The sequence below is a fragment of the Vicugna pacos genome, chromosome 1 (assembly GCF_048564905.1).
Source record: "Vicugna pacos chromosome 1, VicPac4, whole genome shotgun sequence".
NCBI lineage: Eukaryota > Metazoa > Chordata > Mammalia > Artiodactyla > Camelidae > Vicugna > Vicugna pacos.
This window is the reverse complement of record NC_132987.1, coordinates 123,449,911-123,472,101: the sequence shown is the minus strand read 5'-3', so window position 1 is coordinate 123,472,101 and position 22,191 is coordinate 123,449,911. Positions and strand designations below refer to the sequence as shown.

The window sequence follows — 22,191 nt, the reverse complement described above, 5'->3', positions numbered from 1 at the left end:
GCCTATTGTGTAAGGGGGGGGGGCGGCTGAGACTCACCAAAGGGGTTTCACTGGCCTCCTAACAGATTACCCTGTTGGCCCTGGAAAGCAGGATACAGAGTTCCCTGTCCTTAGAAAACTAGATGTGATGCTAGTTTTGACATCTTTAGGACCTAGAACCAACCTTGAAGAAAAAGCTAAAAAGTACAAAACTGTGTGATGATGAATTACTCCTATTCCATAGGATGGAGAGGCTTAATCTACTAAACGTCTTTTAAATAATTACTCAAGTGAAGAGTCAGGTTTGAGCGATCAAGAGCACCACGACTTCCTCTGCCTCGTCTGCTGTGTTGTGGCGCGAGCCCTAATCTGCTCATCACGGTAACGTTTACAGAAGGATGTTTGTCTTTCCTATTCTGGGACACTGTTAGTATCAGGCTGACTTACAAATTTAAGCACAGATACAAATGAGATGATCCACTTTTTAAAACCCAGTAGGAGCGCCACACTGTTGTCAAAAGTGATTTTGACACTGTAAGATGTGAAGGTGATCTAAGAGGGCTCGCCCTTCAGATTAATGCTCCATCCCCATTTGCTACCTTCAAAGACTAAGTTCCAAAGCTTAACTATACAAGAAAAAGGCATTTTTACCATGAAAAATTGTTTCTTTGATATCCGTTTTTAAACCGCCTCACCAGGCAGTTGCAACATGGTCAAAAGAGTAAGGAGGCCAGCTCAGTCAGCACGCGTGGGAGGTCACAGTCACCTGACAGACAGAAGCCTCGCGCTTCCCCTCCATCCTCAGCAGAGGCCCGGGGTGCTGAAGGTGCCACGCAGGGCGGGGTGCGGAAAGAAAATGTGTGTTGGCTTTGGATCTCGGCTGAGGCCAGGCCACACCTTCTGGACCGACGGCCCCAGCAGCAGAGTGACCGGTCCCTCCTCCAAAGGTTCTTGTCCGCAGACAGACGCTCACGGGCTAGGAGCCAAGAGCCACACACCGCGCTCTCACACACAGCCGTTCCTCAGCGCCCTCCTGCGGGAGTGAGGGAAGTTCATCTCTAAGGCCTTGTAAGTTGTCTGAATAAATGAATTAGAATCATTTCCTCCTGTTAAAATAAGATACTTTCAAATTAAAGACAAATTAACTTTGCAAAGGATTAAAGAGGCAGAAATTCAAACCAGCTTAGCAGGACGAGCAGGTGAGTTTCTGAGGTCCACTGGCCTGCATCCAGATTTCCCGGCCCACCCACCATGCTGGCTACCCTGGATGGAGGTCCTCCAGCTCCTCCTCCCCCAGGGAGACCCCCCACTGCTCTCCCTGGATTGCAGCCCTCAGGGGGATGGGGACCTGAGTCCCAGCCACCTCCATTCTGCCTGATGCCAAAGCGTGCAGCAAACGCGCAGACACCGGTGACCAGACGCCCAGCCTTCAGAGCCACCCGGCTGCCAGAAGGCGTAGCCCGACGCACCCCAGCGCCCTCAGGAGCTAGACAGAAGCCACACTGGTGGGGAGCGAGTCTGCCAGCCCCAGAACTGCAGTGGAAGGCCACACGCTTGCCCCCACACTGTAAACGGTGTCACCGCACTAAACTTGCCCTGTTAGTCTACTGTCACGACACTTTTAAAACATCGGCCTTTCCTAATAAAAAAAACCACCAGATGCAATTCCTTTGCTTTTTCATTGTGAGGATGTGGGAAAAGCAGAAATAACTATATAGTAGTTAAGCTAAACGCCAAGTGGCATCAAAGCAGGGAATTTCAAAGCTAAAGCAGCGGAAGAAATCGAATTAATCCAGGGTTGATTTAAGTTAGTACCAGGGGCAAAGACAAGGAGATGTCTGAGTAAGGAGAAAAGTGGGGAGGACAGACAGATGAGAAAAACTCACAACTTGAAGATATATCAGAGCCTACGTGCCACAAGGAAAGAGGCTGAGTTATTTTTTCACTGCTACACCTCTGCCATCTAAAATGACACAGAGTAGGTACTCAAAAAACACCTGTCAAATGATTGCAAAAACAGATGAATAAAAAAGGTTAAATTTATACTAATGAAGATGAAAAGCTACACAAATAGAAGATGCTAGCAACCCTTTAGATTTAAGGAAAGTGACTATCACAGAAGCTACAGTTTTCTAAATAAAGTTCGTGCCACAGTAGTAACCATGAGTCAGAGGCTCAACCTTTCAATAAACTCACTGTGAGCCCAGCACTTGACTGTCTGTAAGTGAGGTGGCCGAGGCAGTCCTCGGGGGAAAATGAGGAGCTGTGACTGCACAGAACAGAACGCTAGGTCTCCCAGACGGAGGCGAGGACACGAGGGTGACCGAGGTCAGACCGGTGGCTCCCCGGGAGGTGGGTGCTGATGCAGACAGGCAGAAGAGGGATGGGAGGATGGTGGAGACGGTCATGTGGTCACACACAGCCCAAAGTCACCAAGCTCACAGCTGCCCTGCCGGCTCCTACCAGCTCAAGAGAGGGTGCTGGGTTTCAGGAATGTTGTGGGCCAGCCTGCCACAGCTCACTGGGAGCCTGAAATAGGTAATGGCAAGAATATTTATGCCACAGAAGTTGGAAAATGCTACAAATCAGGGCTTTTTACAACCCCCTCCCAAGAAAGCCATTCGTTAAACATTTATCAGCATACCACTGCAGGTACCTTAAGATATGTAAACTCTATCTCAGAAAAAGAAAAAAAGAAGAAAAATTCTGGAAAAAAAAAGAAAATATTTAAATAAATAGCAAATTTAATTCTCAGTGTGTTAAAAGTAAAGTAAGGTTTTCCCTGAGAACGAAAAGTTTATCATCAGGAAATCTATGAATGAAATTTACTATATTAACAGATTGGAGGGAAACCACACGATCATTTCAACAGATGCAGAAAAACCAAACAATAAAATTCTACTGCTGTACATGATAAAGTTTATTTTTTAAAAGCTCTCAGCAAAGGAGGGCAGCAACTTGCTTAGTTAGATGAAGGGCACGAACAAGACGACGGCAGTGAGCATCCCTCCTGCAGAGGGAGCATCAGAGGCGTCCCCGCTAATGCCAGAGCCAGAGCAGTGTCTGCCTGCCGGCCGCCCCCACTGCTCCAGCCGGCTCGGCCTGGTGCCTCATGTCCTGGCCAGGGAGCCGGGGACAGCGCAAAACTCAGAGAGGAAGAGGCACCGCCTGCACAACCTGACCCTCCCTAGAAAACGTGGGACACAAATGATGGGTGGGGACAAAGTCCACATTCAAAACTCAACAGCCTCCTATACAGCAGTGACAGGCAACTGGGAACGCACCCTTCCGAAGAAGGAACTCAATATAGGATGCGAGTGGCACTTCTGATCGCTGGGCAAAGGGCAGACCACGCAATGACTGAGGCCACTGGCTAGCCAACCGGAAAAAAATATCAGGTGCTGACCTCAAATTGTGTAAAAACAGATTTCACATAAATCAATAGGCTAAATGTGGAAAACAGAACACAGACCTGCTGGAAGAGATTAAAGAAGAATGCCTCCTGATGTAGGAAAACGTTCTCAGATGCGCCTCAGTCCAAAAGTCATAAAGGGAAAGACTGATACCTCTGAATATATAAAAACTTAAAGTTTCTCTTTGGACAAAAATAATACAATGAAAAGGCCAAGGGCAGCCTAGCAGAGCATCCACAGCCACGTGAGAGGCGCCTCCGGCAGTCACTGCCCGGGTCACAGCGCCTCTTCCCACTGGAACCAGGCAGCGCTGACGGCCCCCTTTCACAGAACTGTGCCCATGCCCCCCACCCCGGCGTGGGAAGCACACCCCAGACCACTGCACACCGGGGCTCGAGGCGCCCGGACCGTTCAGCGCGAGGACTCCGCCTCCTGCCGAGCGGCAGGCCGCAGGAGCGTCAGCGGGGCGCGGGGCAGTCGGAAGGCGGACAGCCCGCCCGAGCCCTCCGCCCAGCTTCCCCCGACGGCCACATCTGACAGCATCGCTGGACAGCCACCAAAATTAGGAACTCAACACAGGACACCGGCATCAGCTCCACCACCGACCGGACTCAGGTTCTGCCGGTTTTGCCCTGTGTCCTCTCTACTCGGCCCTCTCCAGACCCAGGCAGCCTCTCCCCGCCGTGTCCCCTGAGGCCCCTCACTCCCTCCTGCGTCTCGGGACATCCTCTGCTGGAGTCCTCCTGCTGTCTCCTGGTGGTCACACCACAGGTGTGACTGCGCACCTGTGGCAAGGACCCCGGCGAGAGGGTGCCCGCGTGGTGTCAGGGAGGATGCGACGGGCCGCTGTCTTACCACAGGCGACGTGGCCTTGATCGCTCGGCTGAGGTGGTATCTGCTGGCCTTCTCCACTCTAAAGTTACTACTTTTCCCTTTTCAATAAGTAAATAACTTGAGGAAGAGCTACTTTGACACCAGGCACATATCCTGTTTCTCCTCAGACTTTCGCCTCAGTCCTGGGTCTTGCCTGAAGTGCCTACTACCACAGTGTCCGCCGCACGGCAGTTTCCTGTTTCCTCGCTCCTTGTCTGTTGACGAACTGGAACGCTCCAGTGCCCCCTCCCCACTTACTTATTCAGTGGCTTATTTACATCAGCATGGACTGATGGGTACTTACTGTATTCTGCAGATTATAAACCAATATCATTTATCCACGTCTTTGCTCAGGGTGGCCAGCCCAGGCGCCTCTCCCATTCCGGCAGTCCCCGTGCCCCCCCCCACGCCCGATGCTCTCTGAGCACGTCTTTCTGCACCACGAGGCGTTCCAAGCCCTGCTTGTCGGCTCGGAGAGGGTATTTGGGTGCGCTCGGGACAGAGTGAGCTGTGCACGCATGCTGACACCCTCCTCAGCCCTGGACCCATCTGTCCACGCGGGTCAATGGTCCCCTCCCCTGGTCTGCAGCTCCCTCCGGGCTCTCCTCCCCACCACACGTTTGCTGTTCAGTCCTCGTGTAACATGCTCACACGGCCAACCTTGCCCTGAGAGAAACAGACAGACAGGACTGTGTACAGCCCTTTCGTCTGCAGCCTCACAGAATCTAGTCAAAATACGGTTTCCCCAAACCGGGCTACTCCTTCCTCCCGTGCCCCCACCCCCGCTGCGGCTCTGCTGCTGCTCTGTCCTACACTGAGCTTCGGTCAGTCTGCATTCCACCCCGGCTCCCCCACATCCTGGCTAATGTTCATTTATTTTGTCTTTGGGTCTGTGGTTCCAAGAGCCGGGCTGTACTGAGCGGTCCACCCAGAGAAGCCCCAGCCGCCCTGACCTGCGGGGCCCGGCTCTCTGGTTCTGCGCACCCTGCCCGCATCCATTTCGGCCGGAGGCGCAGGTATGCAGGTTTCTCGCGTGGAGCGAGGCACACCAGACGCCGTCGGGCTCTCTGCCCTGCTCACTTCCTGCACGTTCTCAGAATCACCTCCGATCAGTTCACAGAGCGAGCCCCGCCCGCCCCCCATGGCTCTTCGTGGTGTGGCCAGCCAGCGCTGCCTCGCCCAGGCCGGAATGGACGGCTAGGGTATTTCCACGTGTGCTTTCGTCTTGTTGGAGGCGTGTCCTGGGGCTCAATTCCTAGAAGTGCGACTGCTCCATCTAGGCATGGAGAGGACGAGGTTCTGCAGGCTGGCTGTGGCGTTTAACATGCCTGCCAGTCCTTCGCGGACCTCCTCTGCGGAGGGAGGCTGCAGGCGGAACACGGGGAAGAGTGCACCCGCTGGGGGCTCAGCATCCAGCGCACGCAGGGCGGCGAGGTAAGACACTCGAGCAGCCTGTGCCGGACGCTCCGCCCACGGTACTTCGTCCCGGAAGTAACAGGGCCGGGTGATCCCAGAAGCCCTGCGCACACGTGGAGACAGGCCCGAGGAGGAGCCCGGGGTCCCACGGCGGCTGTCCAGCGCCACCACCATCAGACGTGCTGCCACCCTGACGCCAGGCCAAGCCTGGGCCACAAGGATGCGCATGCTCATGTTCAGAGCTGCATTACTGACAGAGTCAAAAAGGGGACACAGTCCAGACGCCCACCCCACTGGAAGGATAAAAAGGATGCGTTACCCCGCTCAGCAGAGTGCTGTCAAAGGCACACCTACAGGACAGCAAGCAGCCGGCAGTCGCCAATGGCGGCAGGTGGGAATGGGGACTAACCACAAGCAAACACAAGGAGCACTTTGGGGTAATGGAGACGTTTTACAACTGGACTGTGGTGATAGCTGCACAGCTTAGAAATTCATGAAAATCGGTGACCTGTCCACGTACTGAGGGTGACTCTCACGGCAGCTTTTAAAACAAGAGAAGACAGAGCCTCCTCATGGTACCTCCCCGCCTTCCACACCCGCCCGCACCTTCCCGAGCGCTCGAGGATGAACACCCAGACCACGAGCTGACCACACGTGCCACCTGCAGCTTCTTCAGCCACAGCAAGCCCGGGGACACGCAGGTGACTCCTCCCCGCGACAGGCGCCATGCTGACCGCACCATCCACGGCACTGCCCTCCCCCAGCACCACTCACAGCACAGTTCTGTCCCGAGGATCCGACGCCCCTTCCCACGCTCCATCGAGGCAGAAAGTCTTGGTTAACCAAAAGGAAAGCCCTCCCTTCCCCATATCAAGGGCTTTCGGTGAGAGAGGCTGGCCTTCAGCAAGCGCGCCTCCGTGCCCCTGCGCCGACCCACCCCGCAGAACCAGGGGAGCGGGGCGGGAGCGGGCGGGGCTGCTCCTCCAATGGGGATGTCGTCAAGATCCTCGGTTTTATTAGAGAACAAAGCTGGAGAACAGAAAGCTTCACTGTGGAATGATCGAACGCGTCTCACTCACTCATCTGCACGTGGGTGAAAACGACCTACCACACACGACACCAGGAACCCGGAGAGGAAACCCCCAGGGTGGGAGTCAGAAGACGCGACTGACCCTGGTCTGCACTTGGCTGACACGGCACACGCCCCCTATTCCAAGGACGAGCCAGCAGTCCTGACACGCAGGTCTGCACCGCACCACTTCCAAAGCTGCCGGAACTTGGCACAAGTGGGGTTTTTCCACAGGGTCTCACTGATGGTCAAATCTAAGTTGCACTGTGACCCCAAACCATCACAGCTCTGAAAGCCGATGACTCGCTCCCATGAGCCCCACTCTCCCCGAATTAAGCGCTCGCAGCCCACCTCCTAACCTCGCTTCTACCCACAGCCTGACTTGTCACCGTTTACTGTGTCGCTTGCCCGGGCTGTTAATTCAAAAAACTCGTCACATGAGGATCGTTAAATGTTTTGACAGCTTTTTAATGAAAGCAAAGTTTTAACACACTAAGAAAGAAAAGCTGCTCCTCTGAAGCACCCGCCAAGAGCGCTGTGTCCTAGGAGGCACGTTGTGAGACCAGACACAGACGCCCAGCCCAGGAACGGTGGTTCCTTCTGACGGTTATTTTGGGGAGGTTCCTGCTCAGAAAAGGACTCGAACTCAGAGTGATCGAGGCTAATAAATACGCATTTGATAGAATTAATTTCATTCGTACCTAGAGTAGAACAGACACAAACCGTCAAATCAGGGCTATTCAAGCCGTGGCCCGGGCACAGAAGTCCCCAGAACTGTCCCTCTATCAGGCTGACCTCAAACTGTGCTCAGGCCTAAGCCATGTGAAGCGTCTGCACGACCTGCACTTTCCCTCCTCCTCCATGCAGGGCTCAGGGGCTGCCCTGCGGCCGCCCAGCACCCCCTCCCCGCTCTCCCTGGGGACAGCCCCTGGATGAGTCCAATTCCCTGCCCTCTCCCAGCACAGCACACGGAAGACGCGGGCGCCCTGACCTGACACAGACAGACCTCTTGCCTGAGAGCAGGTGTCTGGCAGAATCAACCCCTGGAAAGGGAAGAGGCTGGGAAGGAGGGCTGGGTGTTAGGAGGCGACAGTGTCCGCCCAGAAACGAGGGATGGTGGCCATCCCTCGGCCTCACGCAAGTGGTGAGACGCTGCCTCGCCTCCGGGAGTAAGTTCCTTTCCTCAAGGACATCACTCAGCCAAGGAGAGGTGCCACCCGGGGAGCCAGAGGACCTGGGCTGTTAGCAACCAGGACAAGGAAAGAAGCTGGACTTAGGCTCACTGCCCATGAGTAAAGGCGCGAATGCAACGCAACTTTCAAACTCATTCTCCACCCCGGCGGGTACACGTGTTAACAACTCGGTTTCTAAGGGCACAATGTTAGAAGAGGGGCCAACTAATCACTACCTACTATTGAATTACCCTTTTCTTACAGGTTTTTTTTTCTTTAACGGAGGTACCAGGGACAGAACCGAGGACCTCGTGCATGCTGAGCACGCGCTCTGCCACTGAGCCCCACCCCTGCCCCCGCTGAATTGTCTGGTTGGCTTCGACACGCCCTAGACCTGCAGGCCTGCGAAGGCCGCCCTGGCCCGCGAAGTTCAGGGCAGCCAGCAAGCCTGTCCCTGAGGACTAGGCAAGCGGGGAAAGGGCCCTAGCGTTTCCTTGCTGAGCCAGAGCCCACGGCCCCAACCCAGGTCCTGTCCCGACCCACCTCTCTCAGGACCAGAGGGAGGGGACGACGGGACACTGCGCCGAGTGCCGGCTGCGTATGGATTCCCAGCAGCCGCAGGGGCACCGGGCCCACGCGGGGCTTCCCCGACCAGCACACGCGGAGCGCCGCCTGCAGGCCCTCGAGGCCCTCGGGCCTGTTACCTTCCTCCTGCAGTCTTCCAGCAACAGCGAGACCCTGGGACAGTGCCACCCCCCACACACACACACACAGAGGGAACCTGCCCGGGTGACGCAGTGAGCAGCCCACCAGGTCAGAGGCAGGGCTGGGATTAAGCGCCCAGTTTCCCAAATTCCGGTAAATTCTGCCACTTGCTCCCCACCAAACAGCTTTTAAGCCACGTTCTTTCCAATTTTTAAATCCTCTGAGACTCCACAATGAATTAAGTATTTTTTTTCTTTTTGGCTGCTTTTCTGAAACCTCCCAGAGTTACTCAAAACAGTCGCACTGTCGTCACGATGCACTTACAGCTATGCCTTCCCTGTCATGGGTGCTCCACCACTCACGACAACGCACTTCATCACGTGTCGCCTAACAGGCGAGCTGAGGACTTCCCGCTTTCAACAGATTAACTGACTGCTCTGCACTCCATGGTTTTCGAGTAATTCTGAATGTTTTGTAAATGTTTCCGTTCTACAAAGAAAAGCACAGAAATCTGGAGATGACGCAGACATATGGGGCATAAATACATGACTGATTCACCAAGCACAATGGGAGCAGGGGGTGCAGCCTGCTCAGGCAGAAGAGACACACTTTCACAGGCAAACAGCGTGGAATCGGGTTCTAGTACCTACACTGGAAGTGAGGAAGGTTATCCATCCAAACGGCAAACGTGGCTGAGTGCCTACTATCCGCCAGGCATGGCTCTGCGCCCTTAGGACAGAGACAGCACGGGAGCCCTGCCTTCCCGAGGCGCCAGTTTGCCTGGCGGGCTGACGGGGGGGGGGGGGGCCGTGCAGAGGGGAGACCACGGCGCGCACGGCAGGGCCGCAGGGGTGCAGAGGGGAGGGTGTGTGTGGAGGAGTGAAGCCCACCAGACAGCCGGAGGGGTGAGCGAGGGGCCGGCAGGCGGGAGGCCTCTGGGATGCGGCAGTTACAGGGCTGAGAGCAGGAAGGTGCCTGGTCCGTCCTCCATTTAAGGCTTGGCTTTGGCAGCCGGTCAAGAACAGACAGTAGGGGATGGAGGGGAGGGGAGGGGGCTACTCAGGTGAGCCAGGGAAGAGGGGACGATGACGGTTCTGCATAATGGGGACCGCCAAAACTTGTCATCAGGAGTAAACTAGATTAAACTGGTTCCTCCATGCCTGACACACAGCAAAAGCTTAGTAAGTACTAGCTAAATGGTACCCAGCTTCCCCAAGAAGCGACTGACCCTGTCAGTTCCCGATCTGAAAACCAGGGGTGCCGTCACCCCTGCGTGAGACCAGTGAGCAGTAACTGATGGGAGCGCCAGCTCCACCTAAAGGGAGTTTCGACACAAGAGTGCCTAGGTTCCTGAAACAACACGTTCTGTGGCTTGCGGATCCCACGTAAGCACATAAGAGTAAATGCCCTGCACGTCACACGCCCAGGCACAAGTGACCTGCCGATTTTAGCCGAATCCAACAGCCAGTGCCGTCCACAATGGAACAAGTTCCCCTCAGACCCTCGGGCTCAGCGCCGTGACGATCCACAGCTATAAGGGCCCTTCTCAACCCCAGCCGTCCCCAAAGCCTGCTGACTCCGCCGACACCCCTGGGCTCCCTCCACTCTCTCAGCCCCCGCCTGGTCCCGGCCCCCCAGCCCTGCTGCAGCCCTGGCCCATGGCCTGGCCCAGAGAGCCGCACAGCTGGCGCCCTGCCCCACACACCACCCCGACCAGGGCTGCTGCCCCGGCTACTTCAGCGAGCAGGGCTCCGGCAGGCTGTCCCTCCCCCTGGAACGTGACTGTCCCTCTCCTGACACAAAGCGTGCACTCTCTGCTTTGGGCCTCAGCGTAGCACCTGGTCCGGAGAGCCTTCCTGAACACCACACCTCACCCAGGAGCCGCCTCGATGCCCCGGCCTCGCCTGTGCCTCCGTCTGCCCCCTGGGGGTAGGCTCAGAGAGGAGGCCTCCTCGTCCTCCGTGCGTCCTTCTGCGAGGGCGCACGCAGAGAAGGCCTGGGTAAAACCCGCCCACTGAGGGCAGGAGGGACAGGAACAGGGCCCAGAGCCACGGAAACCAGCCCTCCCGCTGCACACACGACAGATGGAGCACAAGCGGTCGGCTGGCCTCCCTACGTTTCATCCCACTGATTGAACCACTGAGAAGATGGATATTTCGAAACTCCCAAACCAAAGAAAAATCAAACAACCACAAGCACTACCAGCTGACACGCATGGAAGCTATTTCACCACTTGAACAGCCACTTTCAGCAAATGCTGCTGCCCCAGCGGCGCCCCAGCTTCTGGAGGCCCAAAGCATGGCCGCCTGCCCCACCGGCCGGAGGTGGGGCAGCCGCCCGGACGCCGCGCTGGAGCCCAGGTCAGGGGCCCAGTCTGGTTAGCCCTCTGAATGGCACTAAATTTGGTGAATAAAGGTGCCAACCTCTAGTTAAGTTAATGATGCCTTTAGAGACATGAATTTTTTTAAGTTAAAAAACCCACCATTTCCACATGTATCTTTCTGTGAGGACGCCCCAAGGCGCGTTTAGCACCACAAGCTAATAAGAAAGCAGATCCGAAGTCTGCTGCGCAGTTCCCAAGGTTCCCACGTTGAGCACAGAATGTTTTATCTTACGCCCTCCTTTCAAAGGGGCAGCAAGCTGCTTAGGGATGTCTGAAGTGCACCGCGGCTCCCGCAGGCAGGAGTCCCGCCTCGCTCCCGGGCTGAGCTGGCCCTGCGCCTCTGGCCGTCCCCTCCCACACCTCAGAGACAGTGCTCCGGCAACTACCCGCCTCCCGATGCGTCAGACATCCGTCCTCCTCTAGGGATCCTCCCTGACGGCCCCAAACACACTATAATCGCTCTCACTTACAAATAAAAACCCTGCGAGCCTGCAGCTGTCCAGCGGCCGTCTGGCTGCCCGGTCCCCTCCAGAGGGCCCCCTGTACCTGACGCTCGGCACCTCCGCACTCTCACCCAGGCCTCCCCACCACCAGACCCCTCCTCCTGTGGGCCCCTCGCCAAAAGCCCCCAGGCCCCATCCTCACCCTTCAGCCTTTCCGTGTCTTCGCTCACTGCCACCCCTATGGTTTCAGACATCAGCAATGTGCAAATGGTGCCAAATGGACATGACTGGCCCCAACCTCTTCTTGAACCCAACCTTGAACTTCCACGCAGATCGTAACACCCCCACTGGGATGACTAATCACAAAACAACACGGAAGAAACCCTCTGCAGTCCTGCTGGTGGCGTCCAACTGCAGGCACTTCACGTCAGCTCAGTTCCCCCACCCACCAGCCCAGCAGACAGGGCCCGGCTCCTCTCCCTCGTCACGGAGGAGAACCCCAAGGTGCGAAGAGTAAGCGGCGAGCTCAAGACCACACGTCTGGTAGCCGCGGAATGAAGGTTCGACCCGCGGGTCAGCCTGCAGCACAGGGCCGCCTCCAGCCCCGGACGCCGGACCTCCGGCCAGACACCAGTCACAGCAGCGCCCGCCGACCGCTCCGGCCGGCAGCCCTGGGGTCGTCAGGGCTGCTCCACCGCAGAGCCTTCTGGCAATCCCGACGGCTCTGCCTGCGGAACACGCCAAGTTCCTCAGTTCTGAGGCCCACGCTTCCCTGCATCTTCACGACTGTGAAATCGGGCAGGAGGTGAGAGGGGTTGTTCAAACTCAGCTGATCCTCTTGGCGGCATGACTGACAGAGCAACTAACCCATCGTCAGGCCAGTTAGCAAATCATCTTAGGGCCGGAAGCCCCTCCGCAACACCTGCCAGTGAGACCAAGAAAGCGTCCAAGCTCGCAGACTGCAGCCGCGGCGTGGACGCACCCCAGAGACGGCAGTCAGGAAGGCCACGCAGTGACGTCGGTGACAGCACAGTGGACTCTGCCGTGGGGCCGACTTGGAGGGACCAAACTCTAAAGGGGAAGAAATGTTACCATTACTTTATTCCACTTACCTTTTCTTTTGTCATGAAGGCGCAACAGCGGCATGGTCTGAAAAGCCCATGCGGGAAGTCTGAGGGCGCTTCCACTGAGTGTGAGGGACCCCCACCTGATGGGGCGGTCTGTGTCACAGTCAAAGTGGCAACATTTCCCTGGTAACAGCACCAGAAAATAACACTGCAACTTACTTACAGAGGACACTTCACACGTGCTGGAGGACAGCATGCCGGATCTGCTCCCACCACCTCTGCCTGGGCAGGCCCGCTGCCCCCTCCTGCCCGCGGCCCGGGCTCTCAGGGAGGTCCTCCCTTTGCCACTTACCCGTGGCCTCTCTGAACCCAGCTTTACCCACCTGTCACATGGAAGACCTATAATAACGCCTGCCTATAGACCGCCTAAGAATTTAATGAATAAATGTAAAGCACTTAAATGGCCTGGCACATCACAAGCTTCCAAAAAAGATTAGCTGCAGAACAGCCAGTGTGATTCCTTTCAAAGGTAAATCAGATCCTGTCCTTCTGTTGTTCAAAACTCTCTACCAGGAAGGCAGGTGGGCAGGCGGCACCCTGTGAGGCTGAGATCACCACCTCAATTCCACACCCCCATGAGCTGCAGCCCTCCCTTCCTCTCAGCCCCCTGGGCTCCTGTACCAGCACCGCATCAGCACCACACAGGAAGCTCAGACCCCTGTGGCCCAAGGCCAGGACTTCAGAGCTCCCTCTGCCTGCCAAAGCCACCAGCCTCCAGCCTCCAGCCTCTGAGAGCCCCCGCAACCCCCCTGCTAGTTTTACGTGCTCCTCCCTGCACTTAGGACTTCAGTTGGGGTTCACCATCCTCATCTCCCCCCTGGGGCAGGAACCACCCCTGCTGTTCACTCCTCTGTCTCCAGGGCCTAGAACGGAACTGACACCTGGTCTAAGTCCGGGGGTGGGGGTGACCACGTGAGTGAAAGAAACCCACCCTAGATGCTCGCAGAGTTTCACTGTGCTTCCCATGGAAATACCAGGCCCCTCCAAGCTGCTTCCACCCTCTCCCAGCCTCGTCTTCAGTTTAAATCCACCACGAAGAGAAAGCCGTTCTCTGGCACACCCTAGACACCTGGCACACAGCAGTGTTACCCAGACCACAACAGAATGTGACGAGCTGGTACTGAGGGCCTGGGCCCCACGGCCGTCAGGCTGCGCCGCAAGGCCAGGTGAGCACCGCTGCCGGCTGCTAGCTTCCTGTGCACGTTCCGAACAACACGTGACGTCAGGAAGAGAAGGAATGAGGAAACCTCAAAACGACCTCAACGTACAATTTTTGAATGAGGTTCTCACTGTCTTTCCTACGTCACATGTTATAAAAATATGTCTAAGTTTTTTTTAATAGCAGTATTTCTATCACACCAATTGTAGATTTGGAAATCCATGTTTTAGAACACTGACAAAAAAAATCAAGTTTTCCAATAAAACTGGACCTAAGTTTTTCAGTTTCATACTAAGATTGACAATTTTTCTTAAACAACTTTTTTATAGGTTGGTAACTGTATAACTTCACCTATTAATCTCCAAAGTATACTTTCTATCTCCTACCTATTTAAATAATTTCCTTGGTCATAAATACATCGCGCATCACAGCATTCAAGGGAATAAAACCCAGCTCTTAAATAAACCTTACAGCCAAGGAATTGTGATGATTTAAAAAAATGATTAGCAGGTTTTGCTTGAACCCATGCACAAAAAAATTCACTGCAGCACTGTTTCTCACATTCGATATTAAAAACTATATTAAAACACATCTGTAACCACATATATATTTCAACCACTGCTGAGACAGCACACAGTCACCCGGCCACAGCAGTTAGGGACCCGAGTGGCTAGGGATGGACTGGAATGAGGCTTTGTGTCTGTCTGCACCCCTTGAATGTGCAGTGTGAGAGCTTATACTTTCAAAGCTGTAAATAAAAACTTCAATGGTATACATTTTAAACTTTCGTAACTAAAATTATGAATTTTATTTTTAGAAAGGTAATGCTATAAGTGTTTAATAAAGTCAACTGCCAGCTTTTGCACTGCTTTAAACTCTGCGTATTTTGCTCGGCACTGTGTGGGGAGCCTAAGACAGGGAGGGCCCCGCGTAGCCCAACGTGGTAAGTCCTTGCCAAATGAATTCATTTACTTTATTCATTCATCAGACACATTTAAGTTTAAGGAATTTTCTTAGCCCCCTATAAAAGCAGTTGAAACGCCTTTACAACATGTAAATTCACAAAGTCCTGAATTAGCCTCTGAGCCGAGAAGTTTTTTGTGGGAGACGTTATTAGCTCATGGTCCTCTCTTCACCTCCCGGCGCTGACTGTGAGCACAGTGCATCTCGGATGCATGTGTCATCAATTTCTCAGAGCTGGACCAATTTTCTCTTCACCACTGCCCCCTGCAGAAAGGCCTTTTTTTCCCTTCCAACTATAGCCTCAAATTTTGTTGGAGATGTAGCTGAATAAATTCAGTCTCAGGAACCTGCAGACATCAAACAGGCACGACTCACAGACAGTGGCTGCCTTGCAAAGCCAGTGTGAGTCCCCACCTCCACCTGGGCAGGGCAGGAGCGACACCCAACTCACTGAGTCTCATCCAGTATTCATGAGCGCTGCTGTGGGTGTCCCTGCGGAGGGGACCCTGTCCCTGGAGGGAGCTTGCAGCTGATTCTCACATCAAGGAGGAGGGGTACCAGCCAATCTTTGCCTTCTTCTTCTTCCTTTCCCTTCAGGGAAACCTCAGCAGGCAGAAGGTAAAGGAATCTCAGCCTCAAAAAAAAAGACATAATCAAAAGACACTGCGCGGGAACTGCCCAGAGCACAACCCGGCGTTTGGGGAAATGCAGCTGTAGGCGGCACCTTTTAAAGGAATACAACACATGGTAAATTTAAGAGGGAACAAGGAGAAGTAAATAACTACTTCTGTTCTCAAAACTTAACTGGTCGATCATCTTAATTACGACACTAAGAGTAAAGAAGCAAGTCTGACATCAAGCCACTTTTCCTTGTACTTCCCTAACTGAACGCTAACCATTACAGCTCGAGCAAGGAAACAAAACGCCCTTGTCAGAAGTAACGACCCAGACCCGCCGGCTGAAAATACTAACGGGAGCCACACACAGCGCTGCGGGTCTCCACGCACAAATCGGGACTAGGACACGTTTTAGGTTCTCCAGTACGTTAACGAGACTCCGACACGTCTTAGCGTCCACAGCCCACGTTGACCCCTTCCTTCAGACCCATTCACGTCCCGGTAATTTTCCTACTGCAGATCTGAACATGTCAGAATTCACCTCGAGCCCCTAGTCGCCCCAGATCGTTTCGATTGCTCAAGACGCCCCGTATCCGCGGGAACCTCCCCGCCCCGGGACGCCCGCGGCGCAGAGCATCCCACGCGGACACGGCGCCCTCGGGAGGACACGCGGGGCCGTCCCCGGCGCAGCCTCACTGTGCGGGTGCAGCCTCCATTCCCCGGGGGCGCAGCCTCACCCGGAGGGTGCACTGTGCCCTCCACACAGCGCAGAGCATCTTGCGCGGACACGGTGCCCTCCCGAAGGGGACGCGGGCCGTCCCAGGTGCAGCCCTGTCCCGGGCGCAGCCCTCCCTCCTAGGGCGCACCGCAGCCGGAGCAGAAGCGGCACTCCCGGGGAGGGGACGGGGCTGTCCCCGGTGCAGGCTCCCCTCCTGAGGGCACAGGCTCTACTCTCCAGGGCGCAGCCTTATCCCTGGGGAGAGTGTCTCTCCCCGGTGCGCAGCCTCCCCTTCATCCTCGGGCTCAGTGTACCCGCCCCGGGGCGCATCCACATCCCAGGGACGCAGCCTCCGCTCCGTCCAGGTTCATCCCGGGAGTGCAGCCTCCCCTTCACCCTCGGGCTCGGTGTACCCGCCCCGGGGCGCAGCTTCACCCCGGGGACGCAGCCTCCCCTCCATCCTCGGGCTCGGTGTACTCGCCCCGGGGCGCAGCTTCATCCCGGGGACGCAGCCTCTCCTCCGTCCCGGGGGCGCGGGCTCCACTCCCCAGGGCGCAGCCTCATCCCTGGGGGCAGTGTCCCTCCCCGGGGGCGCAGCCTCCCCTTCACCCTCGGGCTCGGTGTACCCGCCCCGGGGCGCAGCTTCATCCCGGGGACGCAGCCTCCCCTCCGTCCCGGGGTCGCAGGCTCTCCTGCATCCCGGGGCGCAGCCTCCCTCTTCCGCGGCGCAGAGCATCCCGCGCAGATGCGGCGCCCGGGGCAGGAGACGTGGGGCCGCTCTGGGCGCAGCTCCCCTCCCCGGGCGGCCCGCGGCCGCTCCGGACAGCGTCTCCGGACAGCGCCCCGGGCCGCTCGGGTCCCGCTCCAGCCGCACGCCCGGCGCGGCCTCACCACCTGCCCCGCGGCGCTTACATAAACGCAGCCGCGGCGCTGCCCCGGGCTGCCCGGCGGCGTGGCCCGGCGGCGTGGTCCGGCCGTGCTGTCCGGCCGCGGTGTCCGAGCCCCGCCGCCCCCGCAGCGCCGCCGCCCCGCCGGCCTCACCTCAGCCGCGGGCCGCTCCGCTCCGCGCGGCTCAAGGGCTCCGATCGGCCGCCGGGGGCTGCGGCGCGCTGGCCGTGGCCTGGCGCGGCCCCGAGCGCGCCCCCGAGCGCGCCCCCGAGCGCGGCCCGACCGGCCGCCGCCTCAGCCGCCGCCTCAGCCTCCGCCCTCCGCCCTCGGCGTTGGCTCCGCCCTCCCCGCGACCCCCGCGGCCGGCCGCGCGCACGCGGGGGGGCGGTGACGCCTCGACGCCGCACGTGCGCGCGCACGCAGGCCGCGCCGAGTCTTACCCGCGGTCGGCGGGGCCCGGGAGCGCGAGCGGGGGCTGGGGGACGGAGGGAGCCGGGAGAGAGGGCCCAGGGCGGCGGGAGGGGCGCGGCCCCGCGAGGCCCCGCCCGCGGCCGGCTGCGCGGAGTCCCCGGCGAGGCGGGCGGGGTCCGCAGCGTCCGCGCGCTGGAGGGCGCGCCGGGAACGGGACGTTAAGGTGCACCCGGCCTGCGCGGTGCGAAGTCGGGGGCGTGCTGGAGGAGGTGGGGTCACGGCCACCAGACGCCGACGGCGCCCCCCGGTTTCTGCGTGGGACCCTCGTTGAGATCAGAAGCAAGGCCAGATGACCGGCTGCGGGGGCTGGCTTGGTCGGTTAGCGGGTGAAGGCTTGTCAAAGCTGATTCACGAGCACGCGGTAAGCGTACGCCTCCGGGCACCGTAATTGCATTTTCTGCGGCGATACCGAGAAGTGTTTACACGCAGAGTGGTAAGCATTTGTGGAAGTGCCACGTTTGGAAGACCAGAATAACCAACTCAAGGCTGCACTTCTACTCAGAAAACAGTTTGACAAGAAAAGTCCAGTCCGTAGACGCGGGTGCCCAGAGCTCTCCAGGGGCTGGTCACCTACTAGGAGGACTCCAGGGCGCAGCGGGCGGCGGCGGGCCGGCCTGGGGCCCTCAGCCTGGGCAGCGCCGGTGCCAGCGGAGGCTGCGCTCCAGGGCCCAGTTCTGCTAACCCCCTTCTCAGCTGCGGGGCCTACGGCATCTCTCTGGACCTCTGCCGGTTTGCTCCGGTGTAAGAGGGGGAAGAAGACACGTGTCGGGGAAGAGCCCAGCCTCGCACTCTAGAGGTTAGCTACGGTCACCCCCAAGTCATGGGACAGAACGGGGTATCCCTGAGTGCAGTGACCTGAGTGCTGCGGCGGCCAGCGGTCTATTTCAGGTTGCTCTCTCACGGGAAGGCCCACCAGCTAGCAGGAGGCCCAGCGCCTGCCCTGAGGGCTGCTGCCAGGTGCAGCGTCCAGAGGGGCGCTGGACAACACGGAAACACCAGGACTCCTGGGATGACGTCTAGGGATTCATCCTTAAGAAGCAAAATGTACATGAGGACTTTATTTCTGTGTAACCAACCACCCCAACTAAGTGGCCTGAAGCAATCATTTATTTGTTCGCGATCCTGAGGGCGAGCGACTGGCACTGTTCATCTCTGCTTCGTGGGGTGTGGCTTGTATGAGCTGGGACTCACACGGGCCACTCCTCGGGTCTCGGGCAGGGACTGCCATCCGAAAGCTGGCCGCCGCTGCTGCTCGTGCTGGTGTGGCCCCATCAGCAGCAAGAGGGGAGGCAGAGTTCGGTGCCCAGGGCTTTTCCAGCCTCGGCACGTTTCCTAATGTCCTGTTGGCCAAAGCAAGACAGAAGCCCAGCCTGGAGCCGGTCTGAGAGGCCTGCGCTCAGTATTGTGTGCACAGGGGAAGCGGTGCCTGCCCTCCAGGCGGAGCTGGTGGAGTGAATTCAGCCTCTCAGCTGAGGCGGAGAGCCCCAGGCCTGCACGGGGCTCCAGCTGGCTGGCCTGCCTCTTGGCCACTTTGGAGGCGGCTGGGAGCCTGGGGTCGCCCCTGCCTGCCGTGCTGCTCTCCTCAGCCGCCATCCTCTCCAGAGATGGGTGTATGTGGTGTTCTCCCCGACCTGCAGTGACACCCACAGGACGTGTCTCTTTATGCTGATGTGGGGTGAAAGCAGTTTCCAGTCACCCGGGGCCAACACGTGGGACAGTACCAGGGCTCGCCGGGCACCTGAGAGGTCAAGGTCCAGGATGAGGGTCTTACGACCTCAGGAAAGCCCGTCCTTCCCCCTGATCACGGTCAACATCAGACACGTGGGTGCCTGGGATGGGCCCTAGGTCTCCTCAGGGGTGCTGGCAGCTGTGCCTGCAAGGCCCTCAGTGCAAACAGCATTGCCCCAGCTTGAGCCCCGCCCCGCCCCCAGGCCTCCGGCCCACTGCTTGCCTCACTTGTGCAAAGTGTGAAAATGAAATCACACTTTGGTGTCCTGGGAAATAAAGCTGATGCTCAAATGCTCGCCTCTGGGGGTCTAGCCGGTCATCTCTCCCAGGACGTGGTCTTGGAGGTACAGAAGGGTGTGGAACTTCGCCTGCTGGGAACACTGGTTACACAACAGCAGGTCCACCTCACCCCTTTTCTCCTCCAGCTGAATCAGTCAGCGTAACCGGGTAGCCCGGAGGCAGAATTAGACATTATTCTAGGCACAGATGCCTGCGGGTCAGAGTGGTACAGAAAGATGGGTAATGGTCTGAGGACAAAGATGCAGGCTCGTGAGAGGCAGCATGAACAGGATTTCAGTCTGCGGCTGGGGGACTACTGGAAGGGGGGGACCGGGCCAGCCCGCTGGCCACAGAGCTGCTGGGCGTGCATTCACACCCTGGCTGTCAGGCTTTCCACGGAAGGGGGGGTTCAAGGCTCACAAGTATAGAAGCCACTCTGGTGCAGCGACCCCCCAGGTGGGCGTGCAGCCCTGAGCTGGGGCAGCCGTCGTGGCCTGGCTGTCCGACCTCCACTCCAGACCCGAGCCGGTACCCTGGGCCCACACAGGGTGACCTGAGTGATCCTGTCCCCACCTCTGCAGGGCAAGCACCTTGGTGGCCAGTCCTGCAGAGACCACGCCCAGGCCACAGTCATGGTTTAACTGGCCTGAGAGGGATGCACCTTGACTGTGGATTTCAGTTGTTCAATGTCAGGGATAACCTTTTTCATGTTCTTTTGAAGCCCCTTTCACTTTAGTCCCTGTGAACAACCAGGAACGTATCTGAAAAAAATGTGCTTTGCCTTGTTTTACTGAATTCTGCCCAGTCTTGGAGAAGGGACACTCACTGGGACTTTAGATCATAGTCTGAAAGTAGGTTATTGATTTCTTGGCTTTTAAAAAAGTCAGGTAGCTAGAACTGCTAATGAGTGGTAAACAATATACTGTGATACATTTATCTGAGACAGATTTTTTTTTGCCTTAAATTAAAAAAACAAAAACCAAAATCATGAGACTGGAGTGACAAAGATCAAATGCTACTAAACCTTGACTCAGGTCTTCCTGGCGAGGACACCTTGCTTGGAGTCTGCTCAGCTCATGACAGACTTCCTCCTCTGGGTCCCCAGCCCCAGAGTGAATCCCCTCAGTCACGAGAGGGGCCAGGAGTGGCCGTGTCTGTGCTCGAGACACGTACATACTTCCCACCCCCACCCCAGGACCAGGGGAGGAGTTCTGACTCAGTGTGTTTCACTGGGGATCCGGGGTTGGCACTGACTCAGTCCTAAGCCTCCCCTGGTCCTGGACTCGAACAGCTCAAACCCAGAGGCAGCCAGGGAGGTCTGCATCGCTGGCCACGCACACCAGCCGGGGAAGCCAGGCTGAAGTGGAAATCTAGGGCATCAAGCAGAGCTGGGAACTGAGGACGTTCTGCTGGCCTTTCAGTGCCTTGGGCAGTGCGTCACGTGCAAGGGCGGCACACGCTTACCACAATGAACTCGCTCTCGAGTTGTTCCTAGTCTGCAGGTTAGATAGGGCGGGGGGCAGTGGCGCTCCCGCTAACTGGAGGCAGCCTGGTGTGAGGAGCCAGGCGCCAGGGTTGGGCAGGGGCAGGCCTGCGATCCCCATCCTGAGCATGTGACTGTCCGTGGTCCCCCACCCTGAGCCTGGTCTCCATCCTTCTGGGCCCTCCTCCCAGGCAGGCGATGCCCAGGGTGGAGAGCGCTGAGCTGCAGTGCAGGGGTGGGGGTGACAGGAGCCGCGGCTCTCATGCTCAGGGCTGACCAGCTTCCCCTGGAGCCGTGGCTTTGAGTGGACCGTTGAGGATGACAAGGCCTTGGTGGTGAGGGTGCCCAGGCCAACGGAGCATTTCTGCTCCTCATGAACTTGGAGAAGGGAGGATGCTGGGTGAGCACGCCATTGGCGGGGGCCGGGGGGGGGGTGCTGATCCGGCCCCGTGGGGTCTCTACCTGCCTCAACCACCGGCAACACGGAACGTGCCGGGTGCTCAGACCAGAGCTGGGCAGACGAGGCCTGCGGCCTGCTCTGTACCGTCCGCGGGCCCAGAATGAGTTGCACACTCACAACGCCCGAGGGAGAAGAGTGCATGTTAGAGATACACGCCGCCTGAGAGCCTAAAATAGTGACCATCTGGCCCTTTAAAGAAAAAGCTTGCTACCCCCAGGTTTAGGCCAAGTAGGGCCTCCTCTTCAAGCTGGGAGCGAGACCCGCTCCGTCAAATTACACAGACTGCCTGGGGGAGGGAAGAGATGCCACTGCCCATCGGGGTGCCACTTGTGATGTGGGGCACCCGGGGCGTCTGCACTGCAGCTAATGTGCGGACCCGGGGGACGTGCTGATGGCTTAGGTCAGCTGGTAGCGGTGGCAGTGGAGAGAGCTGGGGTGTGTTGGGAAGTACACTTGGTGTTCTTGGTGAGGGCAGACTCGGTGGGAGGTTCGGTGAGGGGTGCGAGTAGGGGAGGATTACAGCTCACAGCTGGGATTCCGGCTTGTGTGTTTGGAGGGTGATGGTGCTTTATAACGAGGTGGGAAAGACCAAGGGAAGTGCCGCGAGGAGAGCCAGGAGGTCCTCTGGGCTGTGCTGAGTTTGCAGCACCTGTCAGATGCTCTGGCGGCTGTATGTGGAAGGCAGGGAAAGCGAAAGATTGGCATCCAGGGAAGAGAACGGAGCTGGGGACATGCCTCTGAGAGCCTTGGAAGTGGAAGCAATCGCCCAAAGAGAGAGGAGAGAGGAGAGAGCCTGGGCCGGACCTGAGGGGCTCCGACCATTATCGTGGGGTGTGGGGGAGGGC

The 22,191-nt window shown here is 57.6% G+C and overlaps 1 protein-coding gene across 4 annotated transcripts in view; it reads right to left on the bottom strand.

Moving 5' to 3' along the window:
* Positions 1-17,349, bottom strand: part of ADARB1 (adenosine deaminase RNA specific B1) — a 109,113-nt gene extending 91,764 nt beyond the window's left edge. For 2 of the 4 annotated variants that reach the window (XM_072970354.1, XM_072970358.1), the window contains exon 1: positions 17,079-17,279. Coding sequence is in view for 1 of the 4 variants with exons in the window: in XM_072970347.1 (XP_072826448.1) it covers positions 15,154-15,163 (10 nt within the window). In the remaining 3 variants the exon portion in view is untranslated. Of the gene's footprint in view, positions 1-15,153; positions 15,427-17,078 lie in introns of all 4 variants that reach the window. The other 2 variants (XM_072970347.1, XM_072970332.1) reach the window with 2 other exon arrangements.
* Between the last annotated feature and the right edge of the window lie 4,842 nt (positions 17,350-22,191).